A 13,665-nucleotide genomic window follows, 5' to 3' on the forward strand; every position below is an offset into this window, starting at 1 on the left:
TTAGTTGACTGGAGAAAGGAACCCACAAAGTGTATTGTTTATTAGTTGAGTGGAAAAAAATGTATTATTTATTGGGACTCACCAATTAAAAAATATATAAATTATTACTAAAAATAAGCAGGATATGAATTGGTGGACGGACAAAAAAGGAAAGTAGGGCATGAATTGATGGACGGATGAAGTAATATTTTGAGGTGAGTAGCTATTATGCGTGTCACTGAAATAAAATCTTGTCACAAAGTCTAATGACATGTAAATGAGTAGTTATTTTTGTAACGTGTGAAAATATAATTATTCTTATGCTAATATATTTATAGTATTTCTTGGATTTTTTATAAAAATTGAAATAATACTAGTAAGTAAATTATGTGTCTATGTGAGAGAGAGAGAGAATAAAAATATATTGTAATACTTATATATAACAAAAATATTTTGTTATAATTGGTTTTAGATGTAACAAATTTAGTTAATGAATAGATATCACAAAATTTATTAGTACATTTTAAATTATAATAAAATTTATTTATATTTTTATATGTAATAAAAATATATAAATACATGTGTTGATGTAATTTAACTTTATTACATTTAAAAATGTAATAAATTTTATGAAACATTTCTTAATGTCACTAAAATTGTGTCACAGCTAAACAATTTTGTTATGATAGAAATCGAGGAATGTAGAGAAAAATAGTAAATATTCAGTGTGATTTCTTCGCTCACATAGCACACCTCACAAACACATTAACTTTATTTTAATTTTTTTAATCATATTGGGCTACCGCTAACTGTCGCAAAATAATGAGATTGTCTTACGGTAAAATTAATTATATCTCACCCTTCTTTAAATAATTGTAGATTGTCTTAGGGTAAAATTATATCTCACCTTTCTTTAAATAAGTTTCAATTTAGAAATAAAATTTATTTACATTTCATAATTTCATGCTAAAGTGTCAAACTTTTCATTTTATTCTCAGGTTAAATATATATAAAATCACAAATTTCGATCGAAATACGTTTTGCCCACAAACTTTGAAAATTCTATATATATATATATATATATATATATATATATATATATATATATATATATATAAAAGCTTTCACATTCATTGAATTTTCTCACCTTCTTTTTTTCCCCAATTCGAAATCGACGTGGCGCTGCTGTGGCTCGTCAGCACGTGCCACAATTGTTGTCGTCCGATAACTTAAACATAGTGTTTGGTTCTTGTACGAAACTACATCGTTTTATACATATTTATGATTAAATCCCTATAATTCAAATCAGAACCCTAAATTATCATTCTTCATCATTGCCACGTTTTGGAGGATAAAAATATCCAATTATACATCTTATCAATCATATAAAGTAAATGCCCCCTAAATGGGATGTTTACTTTGAAGGATTAGCCTAGATAGATAAAAACAGTAAAGCTAATCTCTTGTTTATTTAGATGATGAATTGAAACTTTCGGATATCCTAATACCCTTAATTATTTCTATCATTTAAGCTAATTTTGCTTGATTCATATCTCATTGAAATGATTAGATTGAAGAAATTCTACTCTTGAGGATAAAAATGTATATACTCAATCATGCAAATTAAACGCATCTTAAGAGTTTATAAGTTGTCAAAGTGTTTAAACAATTCAACTTATAAGTTAGTGAGAAAATTATGAGTTTGAGAAAGAAAGAAAAAATCATAATTTAAGAGAGAAAAATAGAGATATGTGAAATTGGAAGAGTATACGATGAAAATAACAAATTATATTATAGTTATTTTTGTAAAATGATTGTTTCTAATAAGATTGAAAAATACATTGAGTTGAAAAACTTATTTTTAAGAAAACTTATAAATTATTAGAGTTTATTTTTACAACTTATAAATAATTTATGAATTTATTCCGCCAAACACTTTTAAGAGCATCCATAGTGAGCGAGCCTCATTCCAGCTTGCAGGTGGCCCCTCCGTCTGAGCCACCGGACTCTGCAACTGTCGAGTTTCACCTCACAGCCCGGTTCGCCCCATATATACCCCCTCGTTGGTGTTTGCATGTGCCTCTCTCTTCCCTTTTCTGCACTCGGCATGCTTCGGCTTCAACTGCGCTCGGTCCGTAAGCCTTGCTATGGAAGCTAAATAGCTTATAAATTATTTGAAGGAATTTATCATTTCAGCCAAACACCTCTAATTAGTCTATTCATTATATTTGTACAAATGTAGTTGATGCGTTGATCTATCTTAGTTGTTAAACACCTCTAAGTTTATTCATTATATTTGTATACATGTAGTTGATGTGTTGATCTATTTGAGTTGTTAATTAATGCGCACCCGGAATTAATATGAGCTTTTTCAATGTTAGATCCATTTTTTAAGTCCCCATCGGCTACTAATTGTCTTTTTGAGTTCCATAGATGTTAATTGTCAACTTTAAGTTGTGAATTCTTTTTAAAACATATATACTTATTTTTATTTTATTTTTAAGAACTACGATAGATATCTATTATCTAATCAAATAAGTCATCCGCATACAAACGGAATTAAACCCAAAATCTTTTATAAATGACAGTCTTTAAATGTCTCAGCTTTATCATTTAAACTAAGTTTTATTGACTATGTTGTGTATTCTTATTTGCAAGTTGTTATTGATCCTTTACTGAAAGTGTTTTCTAGCCGCACAACGATCATATATGCTCCATTCGTCCCACTTCAAATGACCCAAAATTATATTATTATTTTATAGTTTTGGACCATTTGAAGTGGAACGAAGGAAATACAATCTATTTGACAATTTATTACCTTAGATATCTTTTGGCGTTTTAGATATAGTTTTATTTATGTCAATTTTAGGAATTGTTGAAAACATGAGAAATTAATTATAGATTATGGCTTAAGTTTTGGGTCAAGCTGCAAAAATAATCCAACATTTGAAACCTTGCAAAAATAATCTAAAGCGTAAGAAATAAATTAGATTCGGGTCTACTTCTTTGGAAATAAAATTTCTAAAGTGGCGTGTGTGTTGTCTTAATGGTAGGAGGGTAATGCTCAAGATCCTGAGATCTTGAGTTTGAATCCTCCATCGCGCGGTCTTTAAAATTTCTTTATTTACTTACGTAATTTATCAAAAAAAATCTAAAAGCGTAAGACCGAATTCGATGTGTTTTATTTTATTTTATTTTATAAATTACATGATAATATAATTTTCATTTCGTCATTTTGAATCCAAAAGTATATTTTCTTATTTTGATGCTCAAATGAAAAATATATAGTTTTAGAAAGTATATCAAACATTAAAACAACATCGTTGATGCTCAAATAAAAAATATATATCTATATAATTTACAAATAAATTAGAGTACCTGTAGTGGGGCGCGCGGAGGTCGGTGCGCACCGGTCCCCCCCTCCCAATATCGCACCCAACCCACCCGCCCGCACCCACTCCTTCCCTTCGCTCATGATGTGCATGAAGAAAAGGTTGGGCGGGTGCTTAGCACGGCCCAATCAGAAATTAGCAGCGATTAAAAAAAAATCAGAAAAACAATAACATTCGAATTTTTTCAACTTTTTTTTTTCAAACTAGCCGTTGAAACGACTATATGCATTGGTTTTGTTTTGTTTTGTTTGTTTGTTTTTTTTCACCTTTTACCTCTGTAAATAATACACACTTCCATTTCATTTTCACACCAATCTCTACACTTTCTTCCTTGTAAACTTTCTTTCACCTCAAATTGTGCTAGAATTATGGATGAAAATTGAAAGCGTTGGTGGAACATCCACCCACAAAATCCCAATGCGGGCAATTCATCCGGTGGAGCATTCTCGCTTTTCTCGCAAGAATCTATCTCCGCTCCAACGGCGGGTCTTGAGGGCATCAATTTGAATACCGCTCGAGGAGATATACCCCAGCTGGTGTCCACCAAACAACGAGGTGGATACACCCTGGCTGAAACGACACTCGTTTGTCGTCTGTACATGGAGGCAACATGCGACTCTGTCAAATGCGCCGACTAAAGGGAGCCACGTATTGGGGCGCCATCGTAAAAAAGTACAACGACTAACATCCCCCTAATACCATTCCACGCGACGTCAAGCAAATAAAGTCGCATTTGCAACGAGTCCAAAAGGACGTAAAGGTGTGGGAAGCAATATACGAAAAGTGCCGTGCAAATTGGGCCTCCGGCATGAGTGATGAGCAAATCACTACTCAAGCCGAACAGTTGTAAGTTGCCGAACATGGTGGTGTGTTCAAGTATCCACATGCTTGAAGGGTGCTACACGAAACTCAAAAGTCGGTATGATCATGGGCAATGACACCTCTACTATGAATCCGGACGAATTGACGTTTCACTTTAAGCATGTGGAGGAAATCAAACGCCACAATGATCTTTAAATTTTTATCGTAACGCAATTTTAATTTTCTATCAATGTAGAATTAATTTTTAATTTTAATAAATTTAAGATTTTATTTTTATCGTAGTATAATTTTAATTTTCAATCAATGTAAGGTTTGATTTTAATTTCAATGAAATTTTAATTATTAAATTAGCTGTCAAATTTATTTGTAAATAATATTAAAATTAAATATAAATCAAAGGCTAAATTTAAGAGGCAAGTAAGAGGCTCTTTCACCACGAAGGATGAACTCTTAAATAGCGGAACCACTAATTTTAAGACCCCACCTTAACTCTGTGCTACATATGCCCTCAGAGCATCCACAGCGGTGGGTGCGATGGCCGGATCGAACCCGGCCTATCGCACCCACTGCCATTGCCGCTCCCGGGTGCGATGGGGGGGAGGCGTGCGTTCGCACTCGAGGAATGTGGGAGCGAAGGAGGGGGCGTGTAAACACGCGCCCCTTTCCGAAATTAAAAAAAAAATTAATTTTAACGGTCATTTGACCGTTGCCTTCAACGGTCTTCGGCCGAATTTTTTTGTTTTGTTTTGTTTTTTTTTTCCTTTTTCACCTATATATATCCTCTTCAATCACAAACACAATTCATCCACCAATTCTCTTCAACTCCTAAAAAATGTCTTCATCCACCAATTCTTCCAACAATAATTCTTCCTCAAATTCTTCATCCGAAGAAGAAGTTCATGTTGATCCCGCACAACTTCCTCCTCTTCCCGATCCTACTCAAGCCCCCGATTTATTTTTTATGAGATGTGCTGTGAATTTTATGCAAGTGGCAAGTTCATATCGGTTCGATCCACCTCCACAACGCCCGACGAAAAAGCGGGCAGTGGTTCGTCGTGACCGTGAAGGTGGAGCCGAGCGCCTCCATCGCGATTATTTCGCTGTCGAGCCTGTTTATGGGCCACAATTCTTTCGCCGTCGATTTCGCATGAGCCGGGAGTTGTTTCTACGCATTGTCAATGCGCTAGAAGTCGATCCTTACTTCCAACAACGTCCGGATGCTGTTGGCCGGGTGGGCTTCTCCCCGATCCAGAAGTGCACTGCCGCTATTCGACAATTGGCATACGGAAATTCTGCTGATTGTTGTGATGAATATCTCCGTATAGGAGAAACGACGGCGTTGGAATGCTTGAAGAAATTCTGCAAGGCCGTCGTTCGTATCTTTGGCGGCACGTATTTGAGGCGGCCAACAACTGCCGATGTGCAACGCATCACTGCAATGCATGAAGCCCGCCATGGGTTCCCAGGAATGTTGGGGAGCCTAGACTGCATGCATTGGGGATGGAAGAATTGCCCCGTGGCTTGGCACGACGCCTACACTCGAGGGGATCAAGGCGAGCCAACAATTATATTAGAGGCCGTTGCTTCACAAGATTTATGGATCTGGCATACATTCTTTGGAGTCGCTGGGTCCAACAACGACATCAACGTGCTCCACCAGTCCACGCTATTCAACGATGTTTTAGCGGGGCATGCAGCGGCTGTGCACTTCCTCGCCAACAATTCTCACCACACTCGAGGATACTACTTAACAGACGGCATCTATCCGGACTGGCCGGTGTTCGTGAAGAGCTTCCAGTTTCCGAACGATGAGAATAAGCGGAGGTTCAAGGTGATGCAAGAAGCTGCAAGGAAGGATGTGGAACGAGCTTTCGGTGTTCTTCAGGCTCGGTGGGGTATAATTAAGGGACCGTCACGTTTGTGGAAGTCGGAGCAAATGAGTTCGATCATGTTTGCATGCATCATATTGCACAACATGATCATTGAGGAAGAAGGTGGAAATGCAAGTAATTTTGACGGTGACGACGGCGAGGGACCAAGTTCTACTCCTCAAACACAATTCAATTCCGGAGCACCACCGGAGTTCGCCGCCTATTTGGCACGGAATGCAAGCTTGAAGGATGCACGATTGCATGCTCGCCTCCGCGACGATTTGGTTGAGCATATATGGGCACGCTTTGGTCCGGTTGACCCGTAGTTCGACGGCTTTAAATTATTTGAAAATTGGATGTTTTAAATATTTGTTGTTTTTTTTAATTTTATTTGTAATGTTTGGATTTTTAATTGAATGAATTTTATGTTGTTAAAATTGAAGTTGTTTAATTTAAATTGAAAAAATAATAAAAGTAAAGAGAAAATGAAATTAAAATCTATTGCACCCGGGTGGGTGCAATACCATTGTGAGAGTGGGTGCAATAGAAGTGAGACCCATTCTATTGCACCCACTATGGGTGCAAGCATTGTGGATGCTCTCATAATATTCATTTTAGAGTCGAATCTTTGGCATCATAAATTCCTACTCTAAACTGTAGACTTGAACTTGAGTTGAGTGCATAGTTCTCAATAAGTTTGAATACGGTGCTAGGCAGGTGCAGCTGGCAATGTACGTCTTGTCAAATTAAATTTAACCAATTATTTTAAAAAATAATTATTATTTAAATTTCGAATTTTGATTCAATTTTTAATTTAAAGTATACCTGTGTAGTACATATGACTTTTCAAAATTTTGTACGGAGTAATTAATTTTTTTGGCTACTCAAACTTCACATTCCCATTATTCGAGCCTTTGATCCGACAAATTAAAGTTTAATATTTAACAGTACTTTTTTCGTTCTCGAAATATTTTTGTGTATTTTTTATTTTTGTTTGTTCACAACTCACAAGATATTTCTTTAGTCTATTTCTGAAAATAACTCTACTATCACATTTATAATTCTTAAATAATTACACAAATTGTCACTAATGAACTTATCGATTTTGAAAATAATCTATATTAACTATCATTATTTTTTTAATTTATAATACTCCTTCTCGATTCATTAAATACATAATTTATTTTTCTTAAATTTCATGCACACAGCACACTCCTTAAAAAGATATTCCCTCAATGCGGAGGGTACTATTCTATTGTGGGATTGGAGTTGCTCTAATGTTTTTAATAATGATTTCTATTGTGGGATTGGAGTTTCTCTAATGTGTGATTTTTAATAATGAGCTAATTATATATAAAATATTGAATTTTCAATAATTTTTTATTTTACATATTACTTTTAAAAAATATATAAAAATTTATTTAATTTTTTTTATTTTGCATACTTGTCGGATTCCGATATGATGACATGACATAATATCCACGGTGATATAAATATGACAGAGTGGAAAAATAGAAACAACGTCGTATTATATACTTCTTCCGTCTCAATTCAATATGCTACAAGACTTGAGCACGAATATTAAGAAACGAATAGTTTATAATAAAATAAGAGAGAGAAAGTAATTTTTTGCGAGTGCATATTTATCCGAAAAATAGAAGAGAGAAATAAAGAAGAAATTATGTGTGAGACATAATGACATTTGGTGTAAATAATGAAATGAGACGTCAAAATAAGAAAACATGACCTATTGAATTGAGACGAAGGAAACAGTTGGATTGGAACAATATCGTTTTAGGCTACTAATTCGAAATCCTAATATTATTTTATTCATATTTCGTCTCCTTCCAATATCTAATTATCTAATTGAAATAACAACAACGAAAGAGTTTTTATGGATTCCTTTGAATCCTTCTTGTCCCTTTCTCTTCTCTCGCTTTCTCCCGATTTAGTACCCTAATTATTAATTTATGATCTAATTTAAGTAGATGTTAATTTTAAATACAAACAATCGTTTTAATATGCGCAAATCGAGTCCTTTTAGTAATTGGTGGATTTGCACACATAAAATTTTAGATGATCAATTCAACATAAAATTAAACCCAAAAAATAGGAGAATATACAAAATAAAAATTAGTGAGAAGTAGTAAATAGCTCCCTATCATACAATTCCTAAAAGCACTCCCAGCAGAAATCCCAAAATTATGCTCTTATATTTCTCCCTAAAGCTTCCCTATTTAATTTTAGGATCTCAATTTTATAAATGCATATATCAGATCTCCTATTTTCTACATAAAAACAATAATTATGTGTGGACCCTACTAATTATAAGCTTAAAATAAATTTAGGGTGGGTGTAAATTTAAAATTGAATTTAGGTAGGTGTAAAATTTTTTGTGGGCCCCATCCAGTTTAGGGGATCTGCTGAATGCATTTTTTATCTCATTTTCAATTGTTTTAGCCTAAATTTAGAGTTAGTGGTGCATTTAGGTGATCTGCTACCTCCCCATCTCTTAATTGTGGGCGATTAGTTCCTCAACATCTCATAAAGAGTGCAAAGTCCCCATGTCCCTGACGGACACTTTAACACGTTAAATATATTTTTTTTCTTATTTCTTATTTCACTATAATATTTGTTAAACAAAATACACTCCTACAAATATTTCTACGCAAACCTCAACCCTAATTAATAATTAATAACTATCATTAAATATAAATTCGCATTTTTTGGAACAATCGACAAATACCCAAAGATTAAAATATGTTCATGCAATTGCTTCTATTTATTTCTCCAAGAAGCAGGATCCATTGACCAAGATATCCAAGTGGTATGATAGAGAAAAATACGTGAAAGCTTACGAGTACCCAATTTTACATATTTTAATCTTTGTGTACTTAATCGATTGTTCCCAAAAAATGCGAATTTATTTTTAATGATAGTTGTTAATTATTAATTAAGATTGAGGTTTACGTAGAAATATTTGTAGCAATGTATTTTGCTTAACAAATACTATAATGAAATAAGAAATAAAAAATAAAAAATATTTAACGGTATTAAGTGTCTATCAGGAATAGAAGGTTTTTTGCACTCTTTATGAGATGTTGAGGGGCTAACAGCCTACAATTAAAAGATAGAGAAGTAAATGTGAAAGATAGAGAAGTAAATGTGTTAAGGGATCGTATGATGGGTTGTTTGCTACTTCTCCCCAAAAATTAAGATAAATTTAATGTCCAAAATGAGAGTTCATATGAAATTAATCCTTTAATAATTGGTCTTGAGGTCTGACGCGATTCGCACCGAGTCACCGGGCAGCGTTATTGTGTGAGTCTAGTCCGAGTTGACTCAACACCATTCGAGCCGACCAAATTGTTTTGAGTTGCAGAATTATAATTGTAGATCACATTTCTAAATTCTAACCAACCCAGATCAATAGATCATACCAATCTCTTCCTCCCTCAAAGTAATTCATTTCTACTTGCGCCAAAATTTTCATAATCACTTACCTTTTATTCTCTCTTAAGATCCTAAGAAAACTGCTCTCTGCAACTATTCCGTGTGCTGAGATTTCAAGCAGTATAAAACAATGCTCTGTTAATTAGCGCAGATATATGTTCATCGAAGCAGAATCCTGGGCATTGGTTCGTTGAAGAGAAGGGTTCGTGGAAGTTGGAAAATAATGAGGAACCGGAGATGGGTATTCGCTTTGCTTCTTTGTTTTTCAACTTTTTGGAGGATTGAAGCTTTCAAGTTCCACAGAGCTCAGAAAACTGAGAGAATCTCCGGTAAGAATCTTGCTCTCTATTTATCTCTCTGCATCTCAACTGGTGCAAACTGTTTAGTATAGATTGCTTCAGCTGAAACCTTATTCCCAATTTAATGGGCTCGTTTTGATGAGATATTATGCTGAATCTGTACCTTAATTCTGGGGTTTGGCTTTGAAATGCAAGGTTGGTTTCTAATGTGATGCGATTGAGTTGAGATCAAATCATACAAAATGCGTGCTGTATTTAAAAAATTATGCAAATTCTTGATATGTGATGAAGCTTTTATTTTGTCTTTGTTGCTTGATTAGAAAGGGGAGATGTATTTTCAGTTTTCCGCATTCCACACCCAATTAGGGCTCGCACTGTTCTCAACATGTTTTACTCGACTTAGTTAGAGCTGTAGTTAGTTGTGAAACCTTAATTGTGTTGCATGTTGAAGCTTTGCATCTTCGTCAATAAAATGACAAGCTAGTTAGTTAGTTAGTTAGTTACATACTTGAAGCTTTGCATCTTCTTCGATAAAATGACAAGGATACAGTTCAAATCATGCCCCATCTGAGCAGTGGTTTTGTTAAGGAATACGAGTTTGTTCTTAAAGATAATAAGATTGGGTTGCATGATTACCATTTTTAGCTTTCAGGTTCAATGCCCAGGTTTTTGTTTTCCTAGTATCTTGACGAATGGTGTGATCTCAAGTAGAAACATGATTTAGCTTATCCTCATGGTATGTAATAAGTAGTAAGTACGCATTTAATGAGATTGCCTCGCTTTATGGCCATATAAAACCCTCTCCGATTTGGCCTAATTGAAGATACTTTTAGCAGAACACAAGTACACAACATGGGTAACTTAAATGAAGTCGACTTGTTGCCTTCCTACTCAGTACTAGAAATATAGGTGAAAAATAGCCCTCTCTTAAATTTGGTAATGATAGTTCTTATGGAGCCTTAATGTAGATTTCCTTTTCTTGTATATGGTATATCCAGCGTGTTCTCTCGTTGTTCCTTTTAAATATAACTGATAAAACCTTTCGTTGCTTTTCTAGTAAAGGAAATAAGTGCATTTATTTTTCCCTTCCATTCACTCTTTGTAGTTTGATGTATAGAACCTCTTAGACATTGTGCCTTATCTGCCTTCTAAGTTCATCATCTGTCTTTGTTTCTTTTTCCCTAGACATACCTAAAGAGAAAACCGTATCCTTATTCTGCCCACACTTCGTTCTTCCTCGCGCATGATTGTTTGTTGGATCTCAAAGGGATTATAGTTTAGATGGGCAAAACATGAAGTTAAAGAATGCTAATATCTTAATGTCTCTGCATCTGATGTCCTTGGTTTTACCTGATGCAAAACAGTCAATGTATATATTGCTGGGCAACCATATTGTGTTATTGAAAGCATAGGTGTCAAGGAAGACTTAAAGCATCAGATATTATTTGACAAATAGTAATAAAAATTCGTACCATTATAAACCTGTGTATTCTTACAAATTTTGATATACCTATAATATCCTTCTTTTAAATTTTAAGGATAATTTAATAATTTAATTAGGTATATAGATTTTATTTACAGTATTTTGATATAAGAAGGATTTGTTTTGTATCTATGACAAAATTTGTTTATTTTTAGAGTAATATTAATAAATTACAACTTGTATGTGATTGCACATACCATTCAGCTAGTACATTAAAATATATGATCTTCATAATTATATAACCTTAACCAAGTTTTGTGCTGTATTACTTATATCTCGAGAAAGATAAACTAGGTGGAAAATCCAATCCTTCTCTCGCTTCAGCAAATTGGATACGATATAAATAATATAATGATGATGTGGGAAATGACAAGCAACCCAGTTTCGTTATTATCTTATCTTCATCACCTTAGCATAATTTTGTCTTGTACAAGATTTAAATTATGTATTTGCACTTTCAAATTTTAGGGAGCGCGGGTGATGTCCTGGAAGATGATCCTGTCGGAAGGTTAAAGGTTTTCGTTTATGAGCTTCCTAGCAAATACAACAAAAAGATTTTACAGAAGGACCCAAGATGCCTCACCCATATGTTTGCAGCGGAGATTTTCATGCACCGTTTCCTCTTGTCAAGTCCCGTTCGTACACTTAACCCTGAAGAAGCAGACTGGTTCTACACTCCTGTGTATACTACTTGTGATCTGACACCAAATGGCCTCCCATTACCATTCAAATCACCTCGTATGATGAGAAGTGCTATACAACTAATCTCTTCCAACTGGCCTTATTGGAATGCAACTGAAGGGGCCGATCACTTCTTTATTGTGCCTCATGATTTTGGGGCGTGCTTTCACTATCTAGTAAGTCCCATTGCTCTCTATCAAATGAACTTGCAAAGTTCTCACTTATTGCCAACTTGTATGGATGATTCAGAATCTGTCACAGATGATACTCATCAGAATTTGGATATGAAGTTAATTATATGTACCATATGTACTGTAGGAAGAGAAAGCTATTGAGAGAGGAATCCTTCCATTGCTCCAGCGGGCTACTTTGGTCCAGACTTTTGGACAACGTAACCATGTTTGCTTAAAGGGTGGATCAATCATAATCCCTCCATATGCCCCTCCACAGAAAATGCAGGCACATCTAATTTCTCCTAGCACCCCTCGATCCATCTTTGTTTACTTCCGAGGTCTGTTTTATGATGTTGGAAACGACCCAGAAGGTGGTTATTATGCAAGGTACGTATCATTAACCTGCATAGTTGATGTAATATGCTGTTCAATCTCATGTCTTCTACTCGATGGTTGAAAAGTTCGCTTGTTATTTGATTTTATGTATTTTAGGAAAGAGGAAAAGGTTTGTTTAGTAGATTACTATTACCCAATGAGCATCTTAAATAACCACTGAAGCAGAGTAGAAACACGTGATATTTGATTACTGAAGTCTCTTTTTCATAGTCGATTATCCAGTCTGTTTGAGTGTTACTACACATCCACCCTATCTGACATTCCCAAGTTTCGAAAATAAAGAAGAGCCCGGAAACATAAGCGTAGACTAAAATTTGCTTTGGATATTGCAGAGGTGCGCGAGCATCAGTGTGGGAGAACTTCAAGGACAATCCTCTGTTTGATATCTCCACGGAACACCCAACTACATACTATGAAGACATGCAGAGAGCTATCTTCTGTCTTTGCCCGCTCGGATGGGCCCCATGGAGTCCTAGACTGGTTGAAGCAGTTGTATTTGGGTGCATTCCTGTCATCATAGCTGATGACATTGTCTTACCGTTTGCTGATGCAATTCCATGGGAAGATATCGGTGTTTTTGTAGCAGAAAAGGATGTCCCTAAGCTGGATACAATACTAACCTCGATTCCAATAGAAGAGATACTAAGGAAGCAAAGAGTACTAGCCAATCCTTCAATGAAACAGGCGATGTTGTTTCCGCAACCAGCTCAGGCACGGGACGCCTTCCATCAGATTTTGAACGGCCTCGCTCGTAAATTGCCTCATCACAGGAGTATTTACATCACAAGTGGTGAAACCACTCTAAACTGGACTGCAGGACCACTGGGTGACCTCAAACCTTGGTAGCTACTCTTCTTGTATCAAATGTATTGATTAATGTAAATTTCCCATTCAAGTTCAAATCTTTTTGTAGCTGTGGTTGGTTTGTTGTAGTCAGATTTTGATCAACAGTTTTTACCACTTGAGTTTTATAGCAAGAACAGTAGTAGGTCTTTCCATACTAGATTAATCTGCTTTGATCTCGCCTTCAATGGAAATGAAATATTGGTTTATATTAATTGTGCTAAGTATTACGCAAAGCTGTTTTTTTTTTCTTTAAAAAATAATGATAAAATG

The 13,665-nt window shown here is 35.0% G+C and overlaps 2 protein-coding genes across 2 annotated transcripts; both read left to right on the plus strand.

The window, feature by feature from the left end:
• Positions 1-5,340: 5,340 nt before the first annotated feature.
• LOC131009918 (uncharacterized) lies at positions 5,341-6,390 on the plus strand. Its single transcript, XM_057937317.1, has 2 exons — positions 5,341-6,088; positions 6,188-6,390. Exons 1-2 carry the CDS (start codon positions 5,341-5,343, stop codon positions 6,388-6,390), a joined length of 951 nt encoding a protein of 316 aa, XP_057793300.1.
• Positions 6,391-9,345: 2,955 nt separating this feature from the next.
• On the plus strand, positions 9,346-13,607 carry LOC131008539 (probable beta-1,4-xylosyltransferase IRX10L). The gene is made up of 4 exons (XM_057935448.1): positions 9,346-9,846; positions 11,768-12,156; positions 12,299-12,540; positions 12,882-13,607. The coding sequence occupies exons 1-4, from the start codon at positions 9,741-9,743 to the stop codon at positions 13,393-13,395; spliced, it is 1,251 nt and encodes a 416-aa protein (XP_057791431.1). The 5' UTR covers positions 9,346-9,740; the 3' UTR covers positions 13,396-13,607.
• Positions 13,608-13,665: the final 58 nt, after the last annotated feature.

Source organism: Salvia miltiorrhiza, chromosome 2 (genome assembly GCF_028751815.1).
Source record: "Salvia miltiorrhiza cultivar Shanhuang (shh) chromosome 2, IMPLAD_Smil_shh, whole genome shotgun sequence".
Classification (NCBI taxonomy): Eukaryota; Viridiplantae; Streptophyta; class Magnoliopsida; order Lamiales; family Lamiaceae; genus Salvia; species Salvia miltiorrhiza.

Excerpts from the sequence above, each read along its gene's own strand:
- LOC131009918 (XM_057937317.1), top strand. The coding sequence starts at position 5,341 with ATGAGCCGGGAGTTGTTTCTACGCATTGTCAATGCGCTAGAAGTCGAT. Across the intron at positions 6,089-6,187 it reads TGTTCTTCAGGCTCGGTGGG|GTGGAAATGCAAGTAATTTT; the intron begins GTATAATTAAGG and ends TTGAGGAAGAAG.
- LOC131008539 (XM_057935448.1), top strand. The coding sequence starts at position 9,741 with ATGAGGAACCGGAGATGGGTATTCGCTTTGCTTCTTTGTTTTTCAACT. Across the intron at positions 9,847-11,767 it reads GAAAACTGAGAGAATCTCCG|GGAGCGCGGGTGATGTCCTG; the intron begins GTAAGAATCTTG and ends TTCAAATTTTAG. Across the intron at positions 12,157-12,298 it reads GGGCGTGCTTTCACTATCTA|GAAGAGAAAGCTATTGAGAG; the intron begins GTAAGTCCCATT and ends TATGTACTGTAG.